The sequence below is a fragment of the Podarcis erhardii genome (genome assembly GCF_964252035.2).
Source record: "Podarcis erhardii genome assembly, chromosome: 6".
NCBI lineage: Eukaryota > Metazoa > Chordata > Lepidosauria > Squamata > Lacertidae > Podarcis > Podarcis erhardii.
The window spans coordinates 64,410,301-64,429,357 of NC_138510.1; the positions used below are offsets into that span (position 1 = coordinate 64,410,301).

The following is a 19,057-nucleotide window of genomic DNA, read 5'->3' on the forward strand; positions in this document are numbered from 1 at the left end:
AAGTTCTGTGAAGTAAATGGATGCCTTTCTTTTGACAAAATGCTCTTTATTGGTCCTTAAGCAGCTTGCTGAAAGGCAATATCTGGAAATGTCCACTGAGATGTGCCTATAGTTCTAATGTTCCAATCTGCCACAGTTTGTCATAAGATATTGCATGTTTACCATCACAGTTTTCTGTTTTGTATGTCCATTCTTTGTGAATTCCTTGTTTCTATAAAAGGCAGCATTCAAGGCTGATTTCTCTCAATTTATTTTGCCCTCTTCATCTAAAAATGTAAACAGGACCTTTAATAATAATAATATAATAATATAATAATTTTTTATTTATACCCCGCTCAGGGCGGCTAACAGCAAATATAAAACATTGATTAAAAAGTGACTTAAAAACAGCATAAAATACAACATAAATGCAGGATCAATGTCAATAAAATTAAAAAATTCAGGGTCATTTGGAGGGGGACCCAGTCAGTAAACATCAAATGATCACCAGGGGTAACTGGCCAAGTTGTTCCTACAAAGGCCAGCAAGGAGACCAGGGAAGAGTTTAAATATGGGGTCTCGGAAGGGTTTCTTCATAAAAAAGGAAAGGGGAAAGGGAATGGAGTATCAGGCTAATTCAAATTGAAGCTTTCTTAACAATTATTATCAGCTCCAAAAATGTGGCAAACGTCTTAAATACATAAAAGGTGATAGATAAAAAGGTCATATATATATATATATATATATATATATATATATATGCAGGTTTTGGTGTCCTCGGGTGTCTTCCCGTGTAAAAGTTGGGGTGTCTAGGCGACGTTTCGACGAGGTCTCACTCGTCATCTTCAGGCTGGTGCTTTCGGCTTCTTGTTACTGGAACAGAGCAGGATCTCAGTGTTTGAGTTCCTATAAATACTGTAGAGGGGGTGTGGTGTATAGCCTCCAATGTTCTGGGCAGAGAGGAAGTTCCCAGGCTAGTGTGCCTTTTCTTCTTTTGTTCCTTAATTACTTGAGAGATATCTTGAGTGATTTCTTGAGTGATATCCTGAGTACCACTTAGGTGGGTCATTAGGTGTGGATTAGTTGTTAAAGTCTTTGTGTCTTGACCTCTTGAACTTTGTGAAGAGTTTTCCTGAGAAGATGGCTGTACTGTACTTAGTTGTGCTCTGGCTTGGCTTCGTGTATAGGGGCGAGCTGTGGTTTTGTGGCTTGTGTCAGCCAGATCTGTGTAGGGATTGCAGGGGGGTGCAGCATCCGGAGGTGCCACCATGGATTGGCTACTGGATGGTGTCTGTAATTCATCTGTGGAGAGGGTCTGGGTTTGGGTCTGGTGTGGTTGATTGGTGTTGGCGTTCTGTGTGCCTCTGGATCTGGTGTCAGTTTTTGTGGGGAGGGCTAATTTCCAGATGTCTGGCAAGCGGGATGTGTCGTCACGCTTGTTCATGTTGTGAGGGTGTTTCTCTATCTCGATGGCTTCCATGATTATTCTCTTGTGGTGATGTTCCGTGTTAAAGAGCAATTTGGAATCTGCAAAATTAATTTCGTGTCCTGTTTCTTTCATGTGTTGGAAAAGAGAGGAAGTTTTTTCTTCTTTTTTGACGGCATTCTTGTGTTCTGCGATACGTGCATTTATTCGTCTGTTTGTTTGTCCAATGTACGTGGCTGGGCAGACTTTGCAGGGTATTTCATAGATCCCTTGGTTTTCCAACTGGATTTTATCCTTGGGGTTTCTGAGGATATTGGCTATTTTTTGGTTGGTGCAAAAGGCTGTTTTGATATTGTGTTTATGGAGGATTTTGCTAATTTTATCTGTAGTGCCCTTGATATAAGGAAGGAGGGCCATGCCATTGTTTTCTTCTGTGTCTTGGTTTTTGGGGGGTGTTTCCTTTTGGATTAGCTTCGTAATCCTGTTTTGCTGGTATCCATTGGCAATTAACACGTTTGAGAGATTCTGTAACTCAGTTGTCAAGTGGTCTTTGTCAGCCAGGCGTTTGGTTCTGGAGATGAGAGTCTTGGCTACGGAGTTTATTTGTGCAGGGTGGTGGTGTGATTGTGCATGTAAGTAGCGGTTGGTGTGTGTTTTTTTCCGGTAGATAGTGTGTCCTAGGGAGCCATCAGGTTTTTTGTAGATTAGGACGTCAAGGAAGGGAAGTTGGTTGTTGGCTTCTATTTCCATAGTGAATTGTATTTTGGGGTGTAAGTTGTTGAGATGTGTGAGGAAGCTATCCAGTTTTTCCTTCCCGTGTGGCCAAATTACAAAGGTGTCGTCAACATATCTGAGCCAAAGTCGCCTAGACACCCCAACTTTTACACGGGAAGACACCCGAGGACACCAAAACCTGCATTCCTGTACCCGTGAAAATCTACGAAAGCATATATATATATATATATATATATATATATATATATATATATATATGTGTGTGTGTGTGTGTGTGTGCGCGCGCAAAGAACCAATCTATTTGTGAAAAGGGTGAAAAAGCTCCCTTCACCACACCACAGGCTGAACTTTCATTGCAGTTGCAGCCTCCACTGTTGCGCTTTGTAAGAAAAGAAAACAACAGAGGAAAGACACATGCCACTTAACATCACATAGATAGAATTCCAACACCATAATAAGAAAGAATCAAAATGTAAGCTTTCCTGGTTTCCTCAAAGCTTTAACCAAGTACAAGAAGTAAAGTGATGTAAAGAGATGGGACTTCCCTGCACAGACAATTCCCCATAAACGGTCTTAGAATGCACAGTTGATATATTTTATAATCAATAACTAGGCATACATGGAAGTCAAATTTATTTAAAATTGTTGAGGTGGTGGCAAGTAACTTTTAATGTTGTAATTAAATATGTACTAAAAGAGGTTTCTTTTTTCTTTCTTTCTTTCTTTTCTACTTCTATAAAGGGTCATCTTGATTATGTTTTGTGTAGAGTGGTCCATAAAGTCCGGATTCAGAGTCAGTTAAAGTATCCTAGACAGAGCAAACATGCAGGAACAACATTGCCTAAGATAATCAATCTAAATTATGTTCATATATTTTTCCATGTTTCTCCTTCACTAATTGTTTCATGTTTTGGAATTTAAATTCTTTTGTATGTTTAGTGTGTCAGTATAAAATGACATGCAACTCTTAGTATTTCAGTTTAGGCTATTACATTGGATTTTTCTTTGCAACTAGAAGCCATCTGATGATACGTGCATTTTCATATTAAAGTACTGCTCTCCACTGCAATGCAAAACTTTTAAAAAGACACCTCTGAATTGTTCAGTATAAAAACTCTTGACAACCTTGTGAATTTTCATATTTGACAAATGGTTCTTATTCATGCCAGCACTTCAGACTAATGTTCTGGGACTTGTGGGTGTTAGAGAACAGAACAAATTTCCATATCAACTAATTTGATCCCACACTAGAGTTTTAAATGGGATTATTTTTGACAGTCCTTATATGGTAGATTCACCCCCCAATAAACATGACTATCAAGTACACAGTGGCAATTATAAATTTTGAATTCAGTAGATATGAAAGCCTTGCTTCCAAAAATAGTAATTTTGCATGCTTCCTCAGAGTCTGCACTTGTAGATAATTAACTTCTGATCTGCAGCACTAGCAAGGTTTGGATAGCTATTTAGGAAACAGAATATATTCATATTACTACTTGTTACTTACTCCACATCCAGTTCACTCCCACTTCTAATTTTTGAAGCTGCATTCACATGACGTTAGTGACAATTCATTGATCCTGTGGTTTCTTGACAAATACTGCTGTTTGGTGCATTCTCCCCCTCCTCAAACCAGCTTCAGACCAATGGGAAAGCAGGATGCTGAGTAAACAACAATGTGAACTTATCCAAACAGCTGTCTTGCAGGCATAGATAAGCATGCAAGCACAGATGACAGTGTAATAAATAGGAGTTCTAGTGGGATTGCAGGGGCAGGGAAACCAAAAAGGTTGTGTGTGCCGGGGGGAGACATCCCCACCCTCTCTCTAATGTGAACATCTCAGTGCACATGCAGCTTGAAACACAGTGTGGGGAAATTGCCCCTATGCTTAAAAAAATATCCTCACTAATGTGAGCATACTCTTAGATAGGAAATAAACTGCGGCAGAATCTGATTGTTTTGGGGGTTTTATGGCAATGAGTTTGTGCAAACTGTTAAATCTGCTCTGTAACCTGGGGGTATATAATGTTTTAGGGTTAGACCTTTTTGACATTTGAATTGTGTGGCTTTTAACCATGAAAGCACTCAAGGACAGTTTAAAGGTTTTATTTCTTCACAAGGTGATCCACTGTCTGTGCAAAGATTTAAGATCTATAAAGTTGTTCTGTAATGTTACACTGTGCAGCAAAGACTGAAGTAAATGGGCTAACATACTTCGTAATCTCACAATTTAAATTTAAATTTTGACAGTTAGTTGCAAAAAGAAAAAAAAGCTGAAGGGTAAGAAAGAAAAGGAATGAGGTCCAAATTTTAGAGGCAAATTATAAAACTGATAATGTGAAAAATGGAGCTGGATTTGTAGCAATAATGTACTGATGCTGTGTTGTACAGAATAAAAAATATTGCGGCATTTATTTGGGATATTACAACTGCACTGAGCCTGGGTTGGTCCATATTGTTCGTTGTGCTTAAGTCCTGTTGAAATCAATGTGAATTAAGTCATTACTAAATTTTCATGGTGAGTTCATTGGGACCTAAGTGCTGGTAACTTAGTCTGAATCCAACCTATTATCTCCACCTACACATATTTTTGATGCAGGTCCAATACTGTTAGGATTGCATCATGATGATAATGAGAACTTGGGGATAGCCCCCAAAGTAGTCTGCTGTGCTGATGTATCTTTCCATCCCTTTCCTCTGTAACTCGCTCACATAGGTATCTAGAATATGACTACAGTAGGCCATTGAATCTGCAACTGAGGCCGGTGTTGCCTCATTCCTAAGAGAGAGACTTTGCCTTCCCACCAGAGTGAAGACATGATATATCTATTGAGTATAAAGGACATTTATTAATTAAAGGATCTTCAACAAGCAAGCAAACATGAATGTAGACACAGTATGATTTGAAGCCATAGGAAAGCAAAGCATCCGTAAATGCTTTTACCCTCAGGTGCCTCAAAATCCTTAACATGACTTTTGCCAAGGATCAGACATTTTGCCCAGACTCCAGTCTACATGACCGAAACATTCTATTAGTAGTATTAGCCAAACAACCAAATGCAAATCTGTTGAATCATCGGTCAAATTGAGCGTTTGAATCAGTCAAAACCAATTTCCCAGTATGAAGTATGTGAAAAAACACAACACCCCCCCTTTCAGCCAATAAAGCTATCAGCTACTCCCATACTGGTATAAAATAGCAGGACTAGCTGGTGCCCCTGTGCTAGGAGAAGCAGAAAGTGCAGAGACTTAGGCTGCTATATACAGGCCAGCTCCTGCCTTTTGTTGATGGGCAGTGTATGGTGCCCCATGTGTCAGAATGCACACACATACTCCTAAATTGTATGTCTCTACCCCAGATGCAAGAAGCTGTGTGGCAAAACCAGCCTCGCTATAGCAGTATGAATCAGCATTTTCCCAAGGGTAAGACCATTCATAAAACCAGGCCACATCTAGCAGCAGTTCCTACTTACTTTAATGTTCAGTTATTTCTCAGATGAACTTAAAAGAAGCAATATAATAGTCCTATTGAGAAAAAGAAGCAACATTATAGTCGTTTTAAGAAAAAGAACTTTTGTTGATAGTTTTTCTCTTTTTGAAACTCGGGGCTTTAATCCTATAATAAATAAATCCCCTCAACTAAACTTCTGGGGCTTAACTGCTAGTGCTATGTTACTTCTTGGTATGAAAACATCAGTAAAGACGATAATAGTGCATAGAGAGAGACAAAATATATATCAGAAGTATCTGTAGAATAGGTAAAGGTAAAGGGACCTCTGACCATTAGGTCCAGTCGTGGACGACTCTGGGATTGTGGCGCTCATCTCGCTTTATTGGCCGAGGGAGCCGGCGTACAGGTTCCGGGTCATGTGGCCAGCATGACTAAGCTGCTTCTGGCGAACCAGAGCAGCGCATGGAAACGCCGTTTACCTTCCCGCCAGAGTGGTACCTATTTATCTACTTGCACTTCGTGCTTTTGAACTGCTAGGTTGGCAGGAGCAGGGACCGAGCAACGGGTGCTCACCCTGTTGCGGGGATTCAAACCACTGACCTTCTGATCAGCAAGCCCTAGGCTCTGTGGTTTAACCCACAGTGCCACCCGCGTCCCTGAATAGCAGTAGGTAAACTAGTTCTTCTGGGATTGTGTCCATTGCACAGCTAATGCAATAGGAGTCCTTCCTCGCTCCCCTCTCTCCCTGTACTCCCCTAAATCTGCTCCAGAGGATCCCCCAACCCTCTGGAGCAGATTTTTTAATGTGTGGGGGTTGCAGGGGAGAGGGGGGCGAAGTTCTGTTGTGCAAGCAGAAGTCTGTTGACTGAATGGAATAGCAGCAATGGATACAACCCAAAATTTGTAAATATTCTCTGTTTTAGAATAAACTATTCAGATTTCATGAGTTACTATATTGCATAGAAGTATAAATATACACTAGTTAAAAATGTTGTAAAATCTTGCGCATACTGTAATAAGCAAACTGATAGCATGTATCAATTGGAAGTGCTATTTTTATTAGGCTTAAATTTAGTGTCAAAGGGACTTTCATATTTAGCCTTTTCCATGATATTTTAAGATGTCTGAGCTTTTAGAGTATTCCTGCGAACATACTAATAAACTAATTTAAAGTAGACTTTTTAAAAAATTTGTGTTTTTTTAATATCCTTTACATCTCTATTAACATAATTTTTAAGCACAAACAGACACCCCCCTCTTTGCTTAGTCATCTTTCATGTCCCTTTTTAAAAATTCCTTATGTCCCTACTTACTGAAAATAGGAGACCGATTTCCTTGCCTCACAGTAATTTACTACAGGCCAAGACACTAAGAACAGGGACATTATTTTATTAATTAGATTCCTCTCTTTTTCCTTAAAGGAGGCAATATACCTGTTTTTTCAAAACAGTTGTGATTTTTATCTTGCCAGCTATAAATGTTATCCTTTGTTTTGTTTTAGTTATTGTTACTGTTTATGAAAAATCTTAATCAACTACTGTTCTTAAAAATCTTGGAATTGATTGGATTACTAAACACTTGCCAGGTAGGATAGCTCGCAGCTAAGTTTAGGTAGAATCTGATGGAATATTTCTTTTCTAAAATAGTGTATTAGGAAGACAATACCTGTTGTGACTAGGGTCATAGTACATGTAATTACAAGTGATATTTGTTCCGGGTGAAGTGGTCATCTGTCACAGCTGCTGAAGCAAGTAAAGTAGGTCTAGATTATCAATTATTAATAATTTAGTGCTCATCAGAGTTTGTTTATGCATCCAGGAGTTTAATTACTGGAGAGGCATTTGTGCTTGTTTGGAACTTGTAGACTGGGTTGCATAGGAAGATGTAAGCTTCAGTCAAGTGGAGAAAAGGGTGCACCGTACTTCTTAAGTACAAAGTACAAAGCAATGTGCTGTTTTAGAGAATAGGCCATATGATTGCCCTAGAGAAATCGGTATAAGCTACCTGCTAGCTTATGTCCTTATCCTTTAGACTTCTTGCTATTTTATGTTGATGCTGCTGGCAAATTCCTGGAGCTTGTGTCAACTTTTTTGGAAACTGTTGCATAGTAATTTACTTATTAAACTTTCTTCCCCTTTCACTTTATTATTTCCATTTTCTTTATGAATTTCATAAATACTTCTGATGCACATCGTATATACATGATTTGGCATATGGGAAGGAGGAGAGCCTCGAAGTTCTTGTAAATAGACAAGCAGTGTTGCATTTATTAACCAACATTGTGCCATTTCAGGGGCTCTCAAAGGGGGTACTAATATATATTATTTTAAAACTGTAAAACTCCTGCAGTATATTAAAATTCAGACTTAAATCCAGTTGTAAAACTTACAGTGTTTCAGCATATCTAACCTTGTGCGGAAGATACAGCAGCAGTAAACTGATGTAGGTAGTTTTCAGGACTGTTCCAGATTAACATCTAACCCACAAGGCTGAACATCAAAACACAAATTTATTTCCAAGTGGAACAAATGAGACTAATACTCTTCACATCTTCTCAAGAGTCTACTTATACAACACAGGCAGCTGTTGCAGGTCAGAGAAAGCAAAAATAAATAAATATTCTATTCAGATGATGGTTTCAATGGGATTTTTACAACTGAAAGAAACTAGGTCAATACAAAGGGAATAGTCAGAAGTTCAGATTTGCATGTCATTCAAAGTGTTTTTTATTTGAATGTTTTATCAACAATGTTTTATCTCTCAACTAGCTATCAAAACTATGAGTACAATCCGGACAAAATTAAAAATTTAAGTGCTACAGAATTTCAGTGCAAGGCTTAAGCTTAATGTTCCTACCTTAAAAGGCTGCTATGGGCTATTTCACATTACATTAAATTCAGTTGCTCAACCTTCAATATGATCATTTCACTTATGAATCATAGAGATAGTAGAAAGAGAAACAAGGGAGAAAATTACACAGAGGTTTATTGCACTTTCAGCCTAGGATCAGGTCAGTACTAGGACAAGTCATCTCCTAACACTTATAGCTTCCTCATATGTATTCTAACCCTTGAAAGCCACTGCAGTTTAACCCAGTCCCTTAACATGCTTGCAATACTAGCCTTTCATGACTTCCTGAGAATTGGATCTGACAATGTTGCTTGTGTGTGTTAGGGAGTACCACTGGTTGGTGACATGTCATGCTCCTTCTGGGGTAGTTTGTCCACCTTTGGTCTCCACCCTGCACTCATCTCTCACTTGCAGCTCCTAGAAGCTGTCAGCATGCGACAGCACCCACACCCCAGGAAATGGCTTTGACTGGTCAGCTAAACCAGATGAGGGTAGCCAATAGGTCTTAAATCCTCAGTGAATTAGGCACTTCCCATGCATTAGGCACTTCCCAGGCTCTGGTAGATTGAAACTAATAGTGGGTCCAGTGGTCAATAAGACTGTTTCTGCACATGCTGTAGAGAGAAGTGAGGGGTAGATGGGACTCGTCAACCTGGGAAGGTAGCTCATCTAGAAGGATAATGCTGAACCTAAACCTCCACTGCCTCACGGGATATCCACTGCCTTGCAGGATATCTTCAGGAGAAGAAAAGGCTACGGAGTAAACCCTACACAAACCTGCAGTGAAGTCCCTAAAATGGTGGGATAGTGCCTTATATGCCTCCTCCTGGCAACTCCTGCAGCCAAGCTGGTGCCAAACGTATTGTTCTGCTTTCCTTCGGACCAAATCCACGAGGCTGAAAGGGAGGTCTTGTCATCTGGGCAACCCAGAACCTCCATACACAAGCTTGTGCCCCAGGGAGGTCACTGTGCTGCTACTAACACAGCAGTTTGACTTCACCCATTGTCTTTTGAGACGCCAACGAAACAGAACAGAACACAGAATTCTGAAAATTAAGTTTGGCAGCTCTAATGTGTGGGAACAGACAGAGGAAATGTGGAAATATCTGTGGTTTAGGGAAATGTTTATCTTTACATTTTTCTTTAATGCATGACTTGACGGGTTCCTTTTGTTTCATTTGAAACATTGCAAGGTAAAGGTTATTGTTGGGGAGGGGACAGCAAAACTGAGAGTCAGACCTGTTGGGAATGCTTCCTTGCTTTCTGTTTGCTATGTTTTAAGATAGGCCAAGGAATGCCTAAAAAAGAGAGGGTTTGTTTTACTGCTTGAATAAACAGTCCTTCAAATGAACATACAATCCTAAGCATGCTTACTCAGAAGTAAGTACTAACACTTGGGAGGGTTTACTTCAACTCCCACATGCCCTAGCTATTGGCCCTGCTGGCTGGGGCTAGAGGGGCACAGATTTTCCTTTTCTGACTTACATGTACTTGTGTATAGAATTGCAGCATTGCCATACTTGCACGGGTAAAAGAAAACAAGGGAAAAGAGAACTGAAAGAGGCAAGAAAGAAATTTCTATTTTTTTCAATCATAGAACCCTTCATTGTTTACGACAAACATGAATGTAACTCTCTACTGTGAATTATCTGTCATTTAATATCTGCTTTGTAAATCTGGATGGAATAGAGTTAACTTGTTTTACTTCTGCTAGGAAAGATTGAAAATCTTTTTAATTGGATTTCTTACATGCTTTAAGTGATGACATCCATGCTTTTATCCACAAAATAAGGGACTGTATTTTATGGCCTCATTCTCTCACTTTGATCAGAACACAGTCCCAAACTAATTAAGCACAGATAATAAAATACTCCCAGAATGTGCACCCTGGCTCAGTGCCACTAAAAGAACTTGCACTCATTTCTGTGGTTCAGTTTTCCAGGGCACTGTCTGATGTTAGTGCATTGGTATGTTTGTTTTTGTCTACAGGTTCACAACTTATTTCTACTCGATATTAGGAGCAAAAAATGATGGAATCTCTGGGTAAGAACAAGATGGTTTTCAACTATTTACATATATTGGTTTTGCAAGCAACATTGATATGTTTCTGTAGCACTTACCTAATTGTTAAGTAATATGGTGATAAGGATAATATTAGCACACCTTTTAGATTATTCATATTGTGTCTCATTCCAGGCAGCTCCCCTACTTGTTCTAAATTCTTCAAATTGAAATAATATCTGGTGCAACTCTGTTTCTCTTATCTGTGCAGCTATGCATTTGAACAAATATGTTCCTCACTCTCTGTGTTCAGATTATGTATAGTGAAGATGATGATACCAATATAGTTCACTTTTTGTATCATGATTCACATGACTACTGAAGTCTTGAACTGGTATTTGTTCCCTAAAACTAGTTGTGGCAGCAGAGCATATGCATTTTAATCCTTTCATTTCACGTGCTTCTGGATTTGAGGGCTGCTTAACCCAATAAAGATTAGGAGCACACACAACCATGTGAAAATGGGAAAGGGTCCCTGTTTGTCACTTCGTGATTGTCTACAGGAACTACACTGTGGCTCTGTTAAGAGCTGCTTCTAATTTGAGGGACAGTGTTGAGTCTGTGCATATGACAGTTACTGTGCCTAACAATCAGCATGCATCATCGTACATTCACCATTTTCTAGTGCAGTGTTCATTTTTGCATTGTTCCTATGCGTGAGCAAGACTCAGAGCACAGTCCCTCATATGAAGACTCTTATTGACTTCAATAGTAGTAGTAGTTGTTGTTTACCAAGCTCCTATGCATATCAAGGGATGAAAGCATAATATCTGTGGCAGAGGGCCACATTCCAAGAAAGCAGGCAAAGTTGCTATCACAGGGGGTGCTTCTATACCATGTGTTCACTTTGGAATGGCCATGCTTTGTTACTCATTTTTTTAAAAGAGCGTCTCCATGGCATCATCACCAAACTGTTATTTACTGTTTCCACTGTGATTCTTCTATTTTGTTTAAGATCACAGCAAATCCAGCCGCATGCTACTATTCAGTTCTTTCCTCCCAACTCCAAGGTGCATTTTGCCTTAGTACCCCTTTTCTGTTGTCTTAAGAAGCATGGTTTTGACTTGTACACTCATATATGGATGGGTGAACTATACGTCTACTTAAGCACATCTTCACATTATTGTTCCCATGGATGCCATTTTATTAGCATGTTTTAAAATCAATCTAAATTTGTAGTAAATTTTAATTTCTACTAAACTCCCTTTAAAAAAACCACAAACAGTATTTTTACTTTTTGTAAGCAAAATGATTAAAACCCGCTTCACGTGATGCCTTTCTGGCCAGCACTGTTATAGTGACCTATACTATTTATTTTGTTGGGGGGGGGTAGGGAGGCAATCTTCAAATTACAGTAATAGTAAAATAACTGTTGCCTACCTTTTTAAAAAAAGAAGAAGGTAACTCTGCAATTGCACCTTAGTAAAACTGTATTTTAGTGCAAATTATAGAACTTATAAACTGATTTTTAAAATGGCATCCTCAGAATTATTAAAATTGTCTTTCACACTAACCTTTACTCAAACTTGTCCATTTGATGATCAGGTAGCAGCCGTCCCTCTACTTGTTGTGTTGAAAAAGAAAATCATAGGATGTCTGAAATTTGATATGTTTGACATAGGATTGCTGAACACACAGGATGTATTATTCATCCTTGCAGCAGTTTCATAGTTTCCTGAAGCGATGTTTTGGCATAAGCAGCATAAATGGTTGTAGTGCCATCATTTTGTAAATTCCAAGGCCATCCGTTTTAAGCAGTTCTTTAACCAAATTTGGTTTCTCATATATTTTTTTGTTTAGCTATTTATATAAGGTATTTATATACTCCTTTTTAGGCAAATCCACAAAATGGTTTACTTCTTTTAAAAAAACAACAACCCACAACCATCAATAGCAAGTACATAATAAAACAGCCAAGACAACTTAAAAAGAAAAAGAACCTTTTTTGAAAGCCAAATCTTACCTCCCCCTAAGGGCAAGATGATCCTTGAATGGCCCTGTGGTGGCAGTTACAGGGGGACAGCTCAGCTAAATTACCAGAATCTAGAATCTCTTTTCTTCCCCAAGGGTTAGATGTTTCTTGAGTAACCCTATGATGGCCACTGGAGAAGGATATAGAGATAAAACAAATTCAGCAGTCCTATTCTGTGCAGCAGTTCTGATCACACTCTTTGCTGCAGATGTCTTTTCTTATTTGAAAGGAGTACAGGCAGCAAGCATGAGCAGTTCAAACAAAGCATATATTGTAGATTGAACTAGCTCTGAAATTCATGCTTTTAAAACTGTTCATGCTTCTGTATAGTCACTAAGATTTTCAGATATCTTGCTAAGATGGATAGATGAGTGAAGTTGCTGTTATTCCCATATTGCAGCTCATAAAATTTGTATGAGGGAGATCGTAACTCTGTCGCTTATAAAAACTGCACACCCAGCAAAAGCATCATCAAGATCTGTTTGTATCGGTACAGATGGAAAAAACTTGCAAGTGTCTCCAGTTATGCGATACCCATGGCTTAAGTTGCCTCACAGTAATTTTCAGGATGCATTCTAAAATAGCCAGGGGATTCAAAGTGTTTGATTAACATAAACTTTGAAGGCTTGATTTTCTATTTTCTCTAGGTATAAAACTGTGCATCTTATCCTATGCCTAATTCCTTAGAAATAAATCCAGTGGTTTAGTGGGGTTTACTTTCATACAACAGCATTAAGGGTTGCAGTATTAATTTGCCTGCCACCATTACACTATATTGCACTTGACTTCACAAGTAACTAGAGGTGTGGCTATTTGCAGTTGTTTTAGCAGTGACCCATCATGCTAAAGGCACAGCCAATACAACATTTGCTTTATCACAGCCTGAGAAAATCAGCAAGAGCAAGTGAATTATGGATAGTGGGGCTGTACAGCCAAAATATAGTCCATTTCAACATCCTTTTATAGCAAAGTATGTATAATACCTTTCTTGTGGCAGCACTTACCCTTTTGGAACTTCAGACAAATACCTTATCTATTGCCTTTTTGGTCCTTTTGGTCTATTAGTCCTTTTTTGTACCTTCATTTTTCAGCAAGCCTTGTCCTTTATATCTCTGTTGGATCAGAAGTTGTTTTTATTGTTTAATCACCCTGGGATCTTTCATGGGAAGCAATTCATAAATGTAATGAAATAATGAAATAAACATAAAACAAATAAATGAACAGACTTTGTTGGATTCCATCCCTACATCTCTGTCAAATATGGATAACATTCTAGTGATGGTAATCTCTGTCTTCAAGTTCAGTGACAGGCCAGGTGCTAGCCATGGTTTGTACTGCTCCAATTTCCATCTTCAGTTTGGAATAAAGCCTATAAATGTGTTGGCATACAGACCCCATGATGTTTACAGGGGAGATGATAAAGTGGAACAATGATTAAATGCAAGAGTTGATCAGCAAGATGATGAGTGTGTGTGTGTGTGTGTGTGTGTGTGTGTATGTCAATGTCAGTGTCAGAGAGAGATTGTGTTGTTACTCTCCCATTTCCCCAAGTGTCTGGTAAAATATAGTACTGTTATTTTAAAATTTTATTTAGCACTTTAGATTAACTTTTAGGAACAGAAGGCAGTGAATAAAGCCCTGGAACAAGAACCGTATGTCAGCAAATTAAGCGTGATGTTCTCAAGCTGCTACTCGTAAGAAACTCAGTGTTAATGTGCTTAAATTTTAAACCAGAATCAGTTTTTTTGTTTGATTAAACATGAACTATCATTTGAGAGAACCTTGTTAAGAGACAAAATCATAACTATTTCAATGTATCTTAAACATACTTTTATACTTCTGAAGAAGCTGGCCCAATACATTTTGCTGCTTCAGGCAAAGAACAGGGCCACCCCTCCCAGTTCCTCCTAGAGCAGTTGACCAAATTGGCAGTTAAATCTTATTTCAACACTGGCAATGGGACAGCATCCCCAACTGTACTTGAGAGCAGCTTCCCCAGTGGCAGCAGGTGTTATGTGAGAAAAACAATGCAAATGCATATGTGATGCCCACTGAAATGTAAGTCCTTTGCATGCTGGCTACCTCTCGGCTTCCTCCCTTGGTTGTAGGCCTTAACGGTGTTGTAGGTGGCACACCGATAGAAGGCAACAGCAAGATGAGGCTGCCAGCCAGTATTGCTATCATTGCAGTGCTGACTTTGGAAAATGGAAATGGTTACGGGGGGGGGGGCGGGCGCGGGACAACTTGGGATGAATTGCTCCCCAACCTCAGCATCCAGTGCCCGAATAGCTACCTGCTAATCTTCCTAATGGTAGAACTGGTCCTGTGAAGAGGTGAATGTAGGGTGTATGAAAATAACACATGCTTACATGTGCTGAGAACTTCAGTACTGTACACAGATGTTATGTTTCCAGCAAGGGAAGCTTTGAAAAAGTAAGAAGATAGAAGGGTTAGCCTATTACCTCTTGCCAAAATATTGCTTGATTGGATACATTGCACATTGTTTGCATAGTAATGGGAGACAGAGCAACTAAATTATTAGGGGAATCTTTCATTTTTAAAGTTAATAAAATATTGTATGCATCAGAGTGGGTAGGAAAAAGATGTTATTTCTAATTACATCACTAAGAGTATCCAGTAGCTGACTGTGGCACATTCCATCTGCTATTGTCACCTTCTCTGAGATACAAGCCATTAAGTCAACATGTCTATAAGACTACAATATTTCCAAAATCAGCTGAAATTCTAAAGAAGATACATTGACAGCATGCAACTTAAACCTCTGCACAAATGGATGTGTATATTTGTATACCCAAGAGGCAAATCTCAACTAAGGGCAAGAAAACCTTAACGTTACTTCCTTTGAAACAGAGTTCTTCCTTCGGGACTTTCTTGAACAACCAATTTCACACTGTTTCAAATGTTACCATGTTCAATTGTGATGCTCCTGTAATTGGTGCTCTGTAATTGCTGTTCTTCCCACCTTTCAAGTCCCAAGTAATATGTTTAATGTCAATGCCGTCAGCTTTTCAGCAGAAATTGAAGTTTGGTGCCAGATTGAAAACTCCAGAACAGTGTAAATTTGTGGTGATCATATTCAACAGGATTAAATGTTTGAGAAGTCTGTTTTTAGGACTTGATGAACTTATTTGCCTAGCTAAGATAACATGGCCAGATATTTATGGTATTAGAAGCTAGAATTGGTAGAGTTACCTCTTGGGGTTGGGATGCTTTGTTGTTTGTTTTGTTGAAGCCAAGTATGTTAATGGGAAGAATATGTTCAAAGCAATGTTCATACATAGCAGGATTTTTTTTCCAGGTTGCCTTTTCTAAAGAGTCAGTCAGTTAAAAATAAGTAAATCACTATGTTTTTATAAAGAGCATAATAATTGCTATTTTTTCCACAGGGTTACTTGTTTGTCCATGGCTCTTACTAAGCCTCTGGGAGTGTAGTTAAAAGGGCAAGGTTCTCATTTGCATTTGTACCTCTGCCTTCACTTAGAATATATAGCATTCATCATATGTACATCTTTTCACAGCCTTGAGGCATTGGCAGAACTGCCTCTTTTAAGGTTAATGTTTGTTGAGAGGCCAAGGGGCTACATTCTTAGTACAAAAGCTTCATGCCAGTTTCTATTTTTGGTGATCCAGGATCTCAGTTCTTCGTGTCATTTTGTTGTAATATCAGCATAAATGTATATTAGTAGCCTATCCTTTTTATTTGAAGTTCACATCTGAATGATTAGTGCCTTTATGCTTACATATTCAGTCAATATTTGTATTTATACAGTTAATAATGATATATTGCTAAAGGCTAGCTGTTCATTTTTTACTTTCTTGTTTTCCCCACCCATCCATCTATTATAATAGACCCTGTGGAACTTACAGTGTAGTTGACTCTATCTTTCTTACTGTTGTCCTTTTCGGTTTCCGAGCCAAGATTGATTTGAAATTATCATAATTAGTGCAGTAATCATTTTAAAAGTCTTGAAAGATCTGAATAAATTGTTTCTTAATACATATTCCTCCTGCCAGTTGGCTATTTCTTATTGATTACTTTCATTTTCTGGCAGTCAGATATTTGTGAATGTGTAAGAACATTATAGCAAACATGAAATAGTGGCAGTTTTGTTTTTGTTATATATATATCTATAATTTGTGTACTGACTTTTTATATTGAGGTGGTTCACAACAAAATGCAGTTACAATAAGAAGATAATATATCAAATAAAACAATCCATTTTGGTTAAAAAGCAGCAATAAGACAGAAATGCTTAAAGGCTATAGCTTTATGAATGCCTGCAGAAACTTAACTCATTTTGAAAACCTTTTTTAAAAAGTAGGAGCAACTCTTTGGGGAGGCTAGTCCACATTGTAGGTGCCAGCCAAACTTATATTGCTGGATTAGAACAATGTGTCATCAATTTAAAGAGATTAAGCCAACACTCACATAGGGTCTCTCTATGCTGGGTAGAGCAGCAAGACAATTGTTTGTCGTGAGGTATAAGGCTTCAGAGACATTTAAAGCAAAACAAACACAAATTTTACTTAAGGCCAACAGTTTTGAAAAGATGTTCCAGAAAAAAACCCTCCTTATTTTAAAAAGTTATCCATAAGAACAAAAAACAACACTGCTACTAAAATCAATATTATCTCAAATCAACCCTAAACCTAACCAAGCCAATACATGCTAACTTGTCTCCCTCAATTTAGCATCTCAGTCCTGTTGCAGCCTCTCCCTAGCTTCTTTCTTCTGCAGTACTACATTTGTGCTCTAGGAACATAAGAGTCATAGAATCAGAAGAGTTGGAAAAGACCCTGAGGATCATCTAGTCCAACTCCCTGCAGTGCAGGAATATGCAGTTGTCCCATATGGGGATCAAACCTGCAACCTTGGCATTATCAGCGCCATGCTCTAACCAACTGAGCTATTTGACTTGTCCTCCCGCATCAGACCAAAGGCTCATCTAACTCACACTGTCCCACCAGAAACTTATGGGAAGTCGGCAAGCAGGATATGAGCATAGCAGTACCTTTTCCACTTGTCTCTCCAACAACTAGTACTGAGAGGCAGGGGATCAGGTGGTGCTGTGCCTCTTGGGCTTGCCTATCAGAAGGTCAGTGGTTTGAATTTGCACAACAGGGTGAGCTCCCATTGCTCTGCCCCAGCTCCTGCCAACCTAGAGTTTGAAAGCATACCAGTACAAGTAGATAAATAGGTACCTCTGCGGCTGGAAGGTAAAGAGTGTTTGTTTGCACTCTGGCACTCGTCACGGTGTCCTGTTGTGCCAGAAGTGGTTTAGTCATGCTGGGAACATGGCCTGGAAAGCTGTCTGTGGACAAACGCCAGCTCCCTTGGCCTAAAATGCTAGATGAGTGCAGCACCCGATAGTCGTCTTTGACTGGACTTATCCGTCCAGGGTCCTTTAGCTTTACCATTTTACTGAGAGGCATTTCTGCCTCAGATGATATAGGTAGTACACAGTCGTCATAACCATTTTATATAGTAGCCATTGATGACTCATTCTTTCATTAATTTGTCCTTTTAAAGGCAACCAAGTTTCCTAATGAGCCCTAAGATAGAATTGGACTTTTTCAGATGTGCCACACACTGCATTGACATTTTCATCCAGCTATCCACTGCAACTCCAAGGTCTGTTTCTTGGTCAGACACTGTCCACTTAGACTCCATAAGTTAGCACTCCCCCATCTGAAGTGAATCACTTTACACTAGGATAAAGGTGACAAGAAGCCTTGTTGAAGAGTTGTAATGTAATATTGTTAACTTTCCATTGTATAGATACCTTCATATAACATTTTCTATATTTTTATTTTTATTTTATATTGTGCATGTGAGTAAAAGACCCTGACCCTAAAAGGTATGGCGTACTCAAATGTGAGTGTATTATAGAAATCTATGAAATTAAAATATATACAGTATCCTCTCTTTTTTCTTTATCTCTAATGTGTTAATTCTTCCTTTTGTAGTATGTAGCATATCTAAGGGATATGCAAGACAGCCTTTGTGTCAGATACCCTGCTATTATATCTTGCTTTTTCTTCATATAGCCTAGTCATCCGTAGTATATAGAAAACGTTTAGTTGAATATCTAACTGCCAACTTTTTTAAGTTAGTCACTTCCGTTGAGCAGGTAATCTGTTCACTGTAGCTGTCTATTTTTACAACCGGGGCAAACACTGGGTGCAGACTGTTTTTTACTCCCTACTTGTCTAATCTGGTCATGTTAAGGTAACAGCCTATTTCTTTTTTTTCTTCACTCAACCATCTCAAATTAAAATTATGATGGCCAAAATAAGGATGTGGAATGTTAAAACATTCTCATAACAGAGGCTTGTTCTGATTGTCACCCTGTAGTGTTAGATTATACAAGTAGATTCCCATGTCATAGTTGTAGTAGTAAACACACAGACAGAAAAAAATGTTCTTTGTTTTTCTACAAACAAAGCATAATACTGCATGTTGCAGAGGCTTGATCCTTGAATTATGAAATCCAACCAGTCCTTTAAGTGGATAATATTGTAAGTGGAAGATTTGCCCTGAGGCTGATCGCTAAACATTCA

The 19,057-nt window shown here is 38.6% G+C and overlaps 1 protein-coding gene and 1 long non-coding RNA gene across 18 annotated transcripts in view; one reads left to right on the forward strand and one right to left on the reverse strand.

Annotated features, from left to right (window-relative positions):
* LRRC7 (leucine rich repeat containing 7) overlaps window positions 1-19,057 on the forward strand; it is a 196,784-nt gene that overhangs the window by 10,387 nt on the left and 167,340 nt on the right. For 16 of the 17 annotated variants that reach the window (XR_014157776.1, XR_014157777.1, XR_014157778.1 and 13 more), the window contains exon 2: window positions 10,432-10,485. The exons of the other annotated variant lie outside the window; for it this stretch is intronic. Coding sequence is in view for 13 of the 16 variants with exons in the window: in XM_081867115.1 (XP_081723241.1) it covers window positions 10,470-10,485 (16 nt within the window). In the remaining 3 variants the exon portion in view is untranslated. The remainder of the gene's footprint in view (window positions 1-10,431; window positions 10,486-19,057) is intronic. 17 annotated transcript variants of the gene reach the window in all.
* LOC309344672 lies at window positions 11,891-13,580 on the reverse strand. The gene is made up of 3 exons (XR_014157836.1): window positions 13,480-13,580; window positions 12,467-12,605; window positions 11,891-12,099 (listed from the first exon to the last, which is right to left on the reverse strand). It is a non-coding gene; the product is annotated as an uncharacterized lncRNA (long non-coding RNA).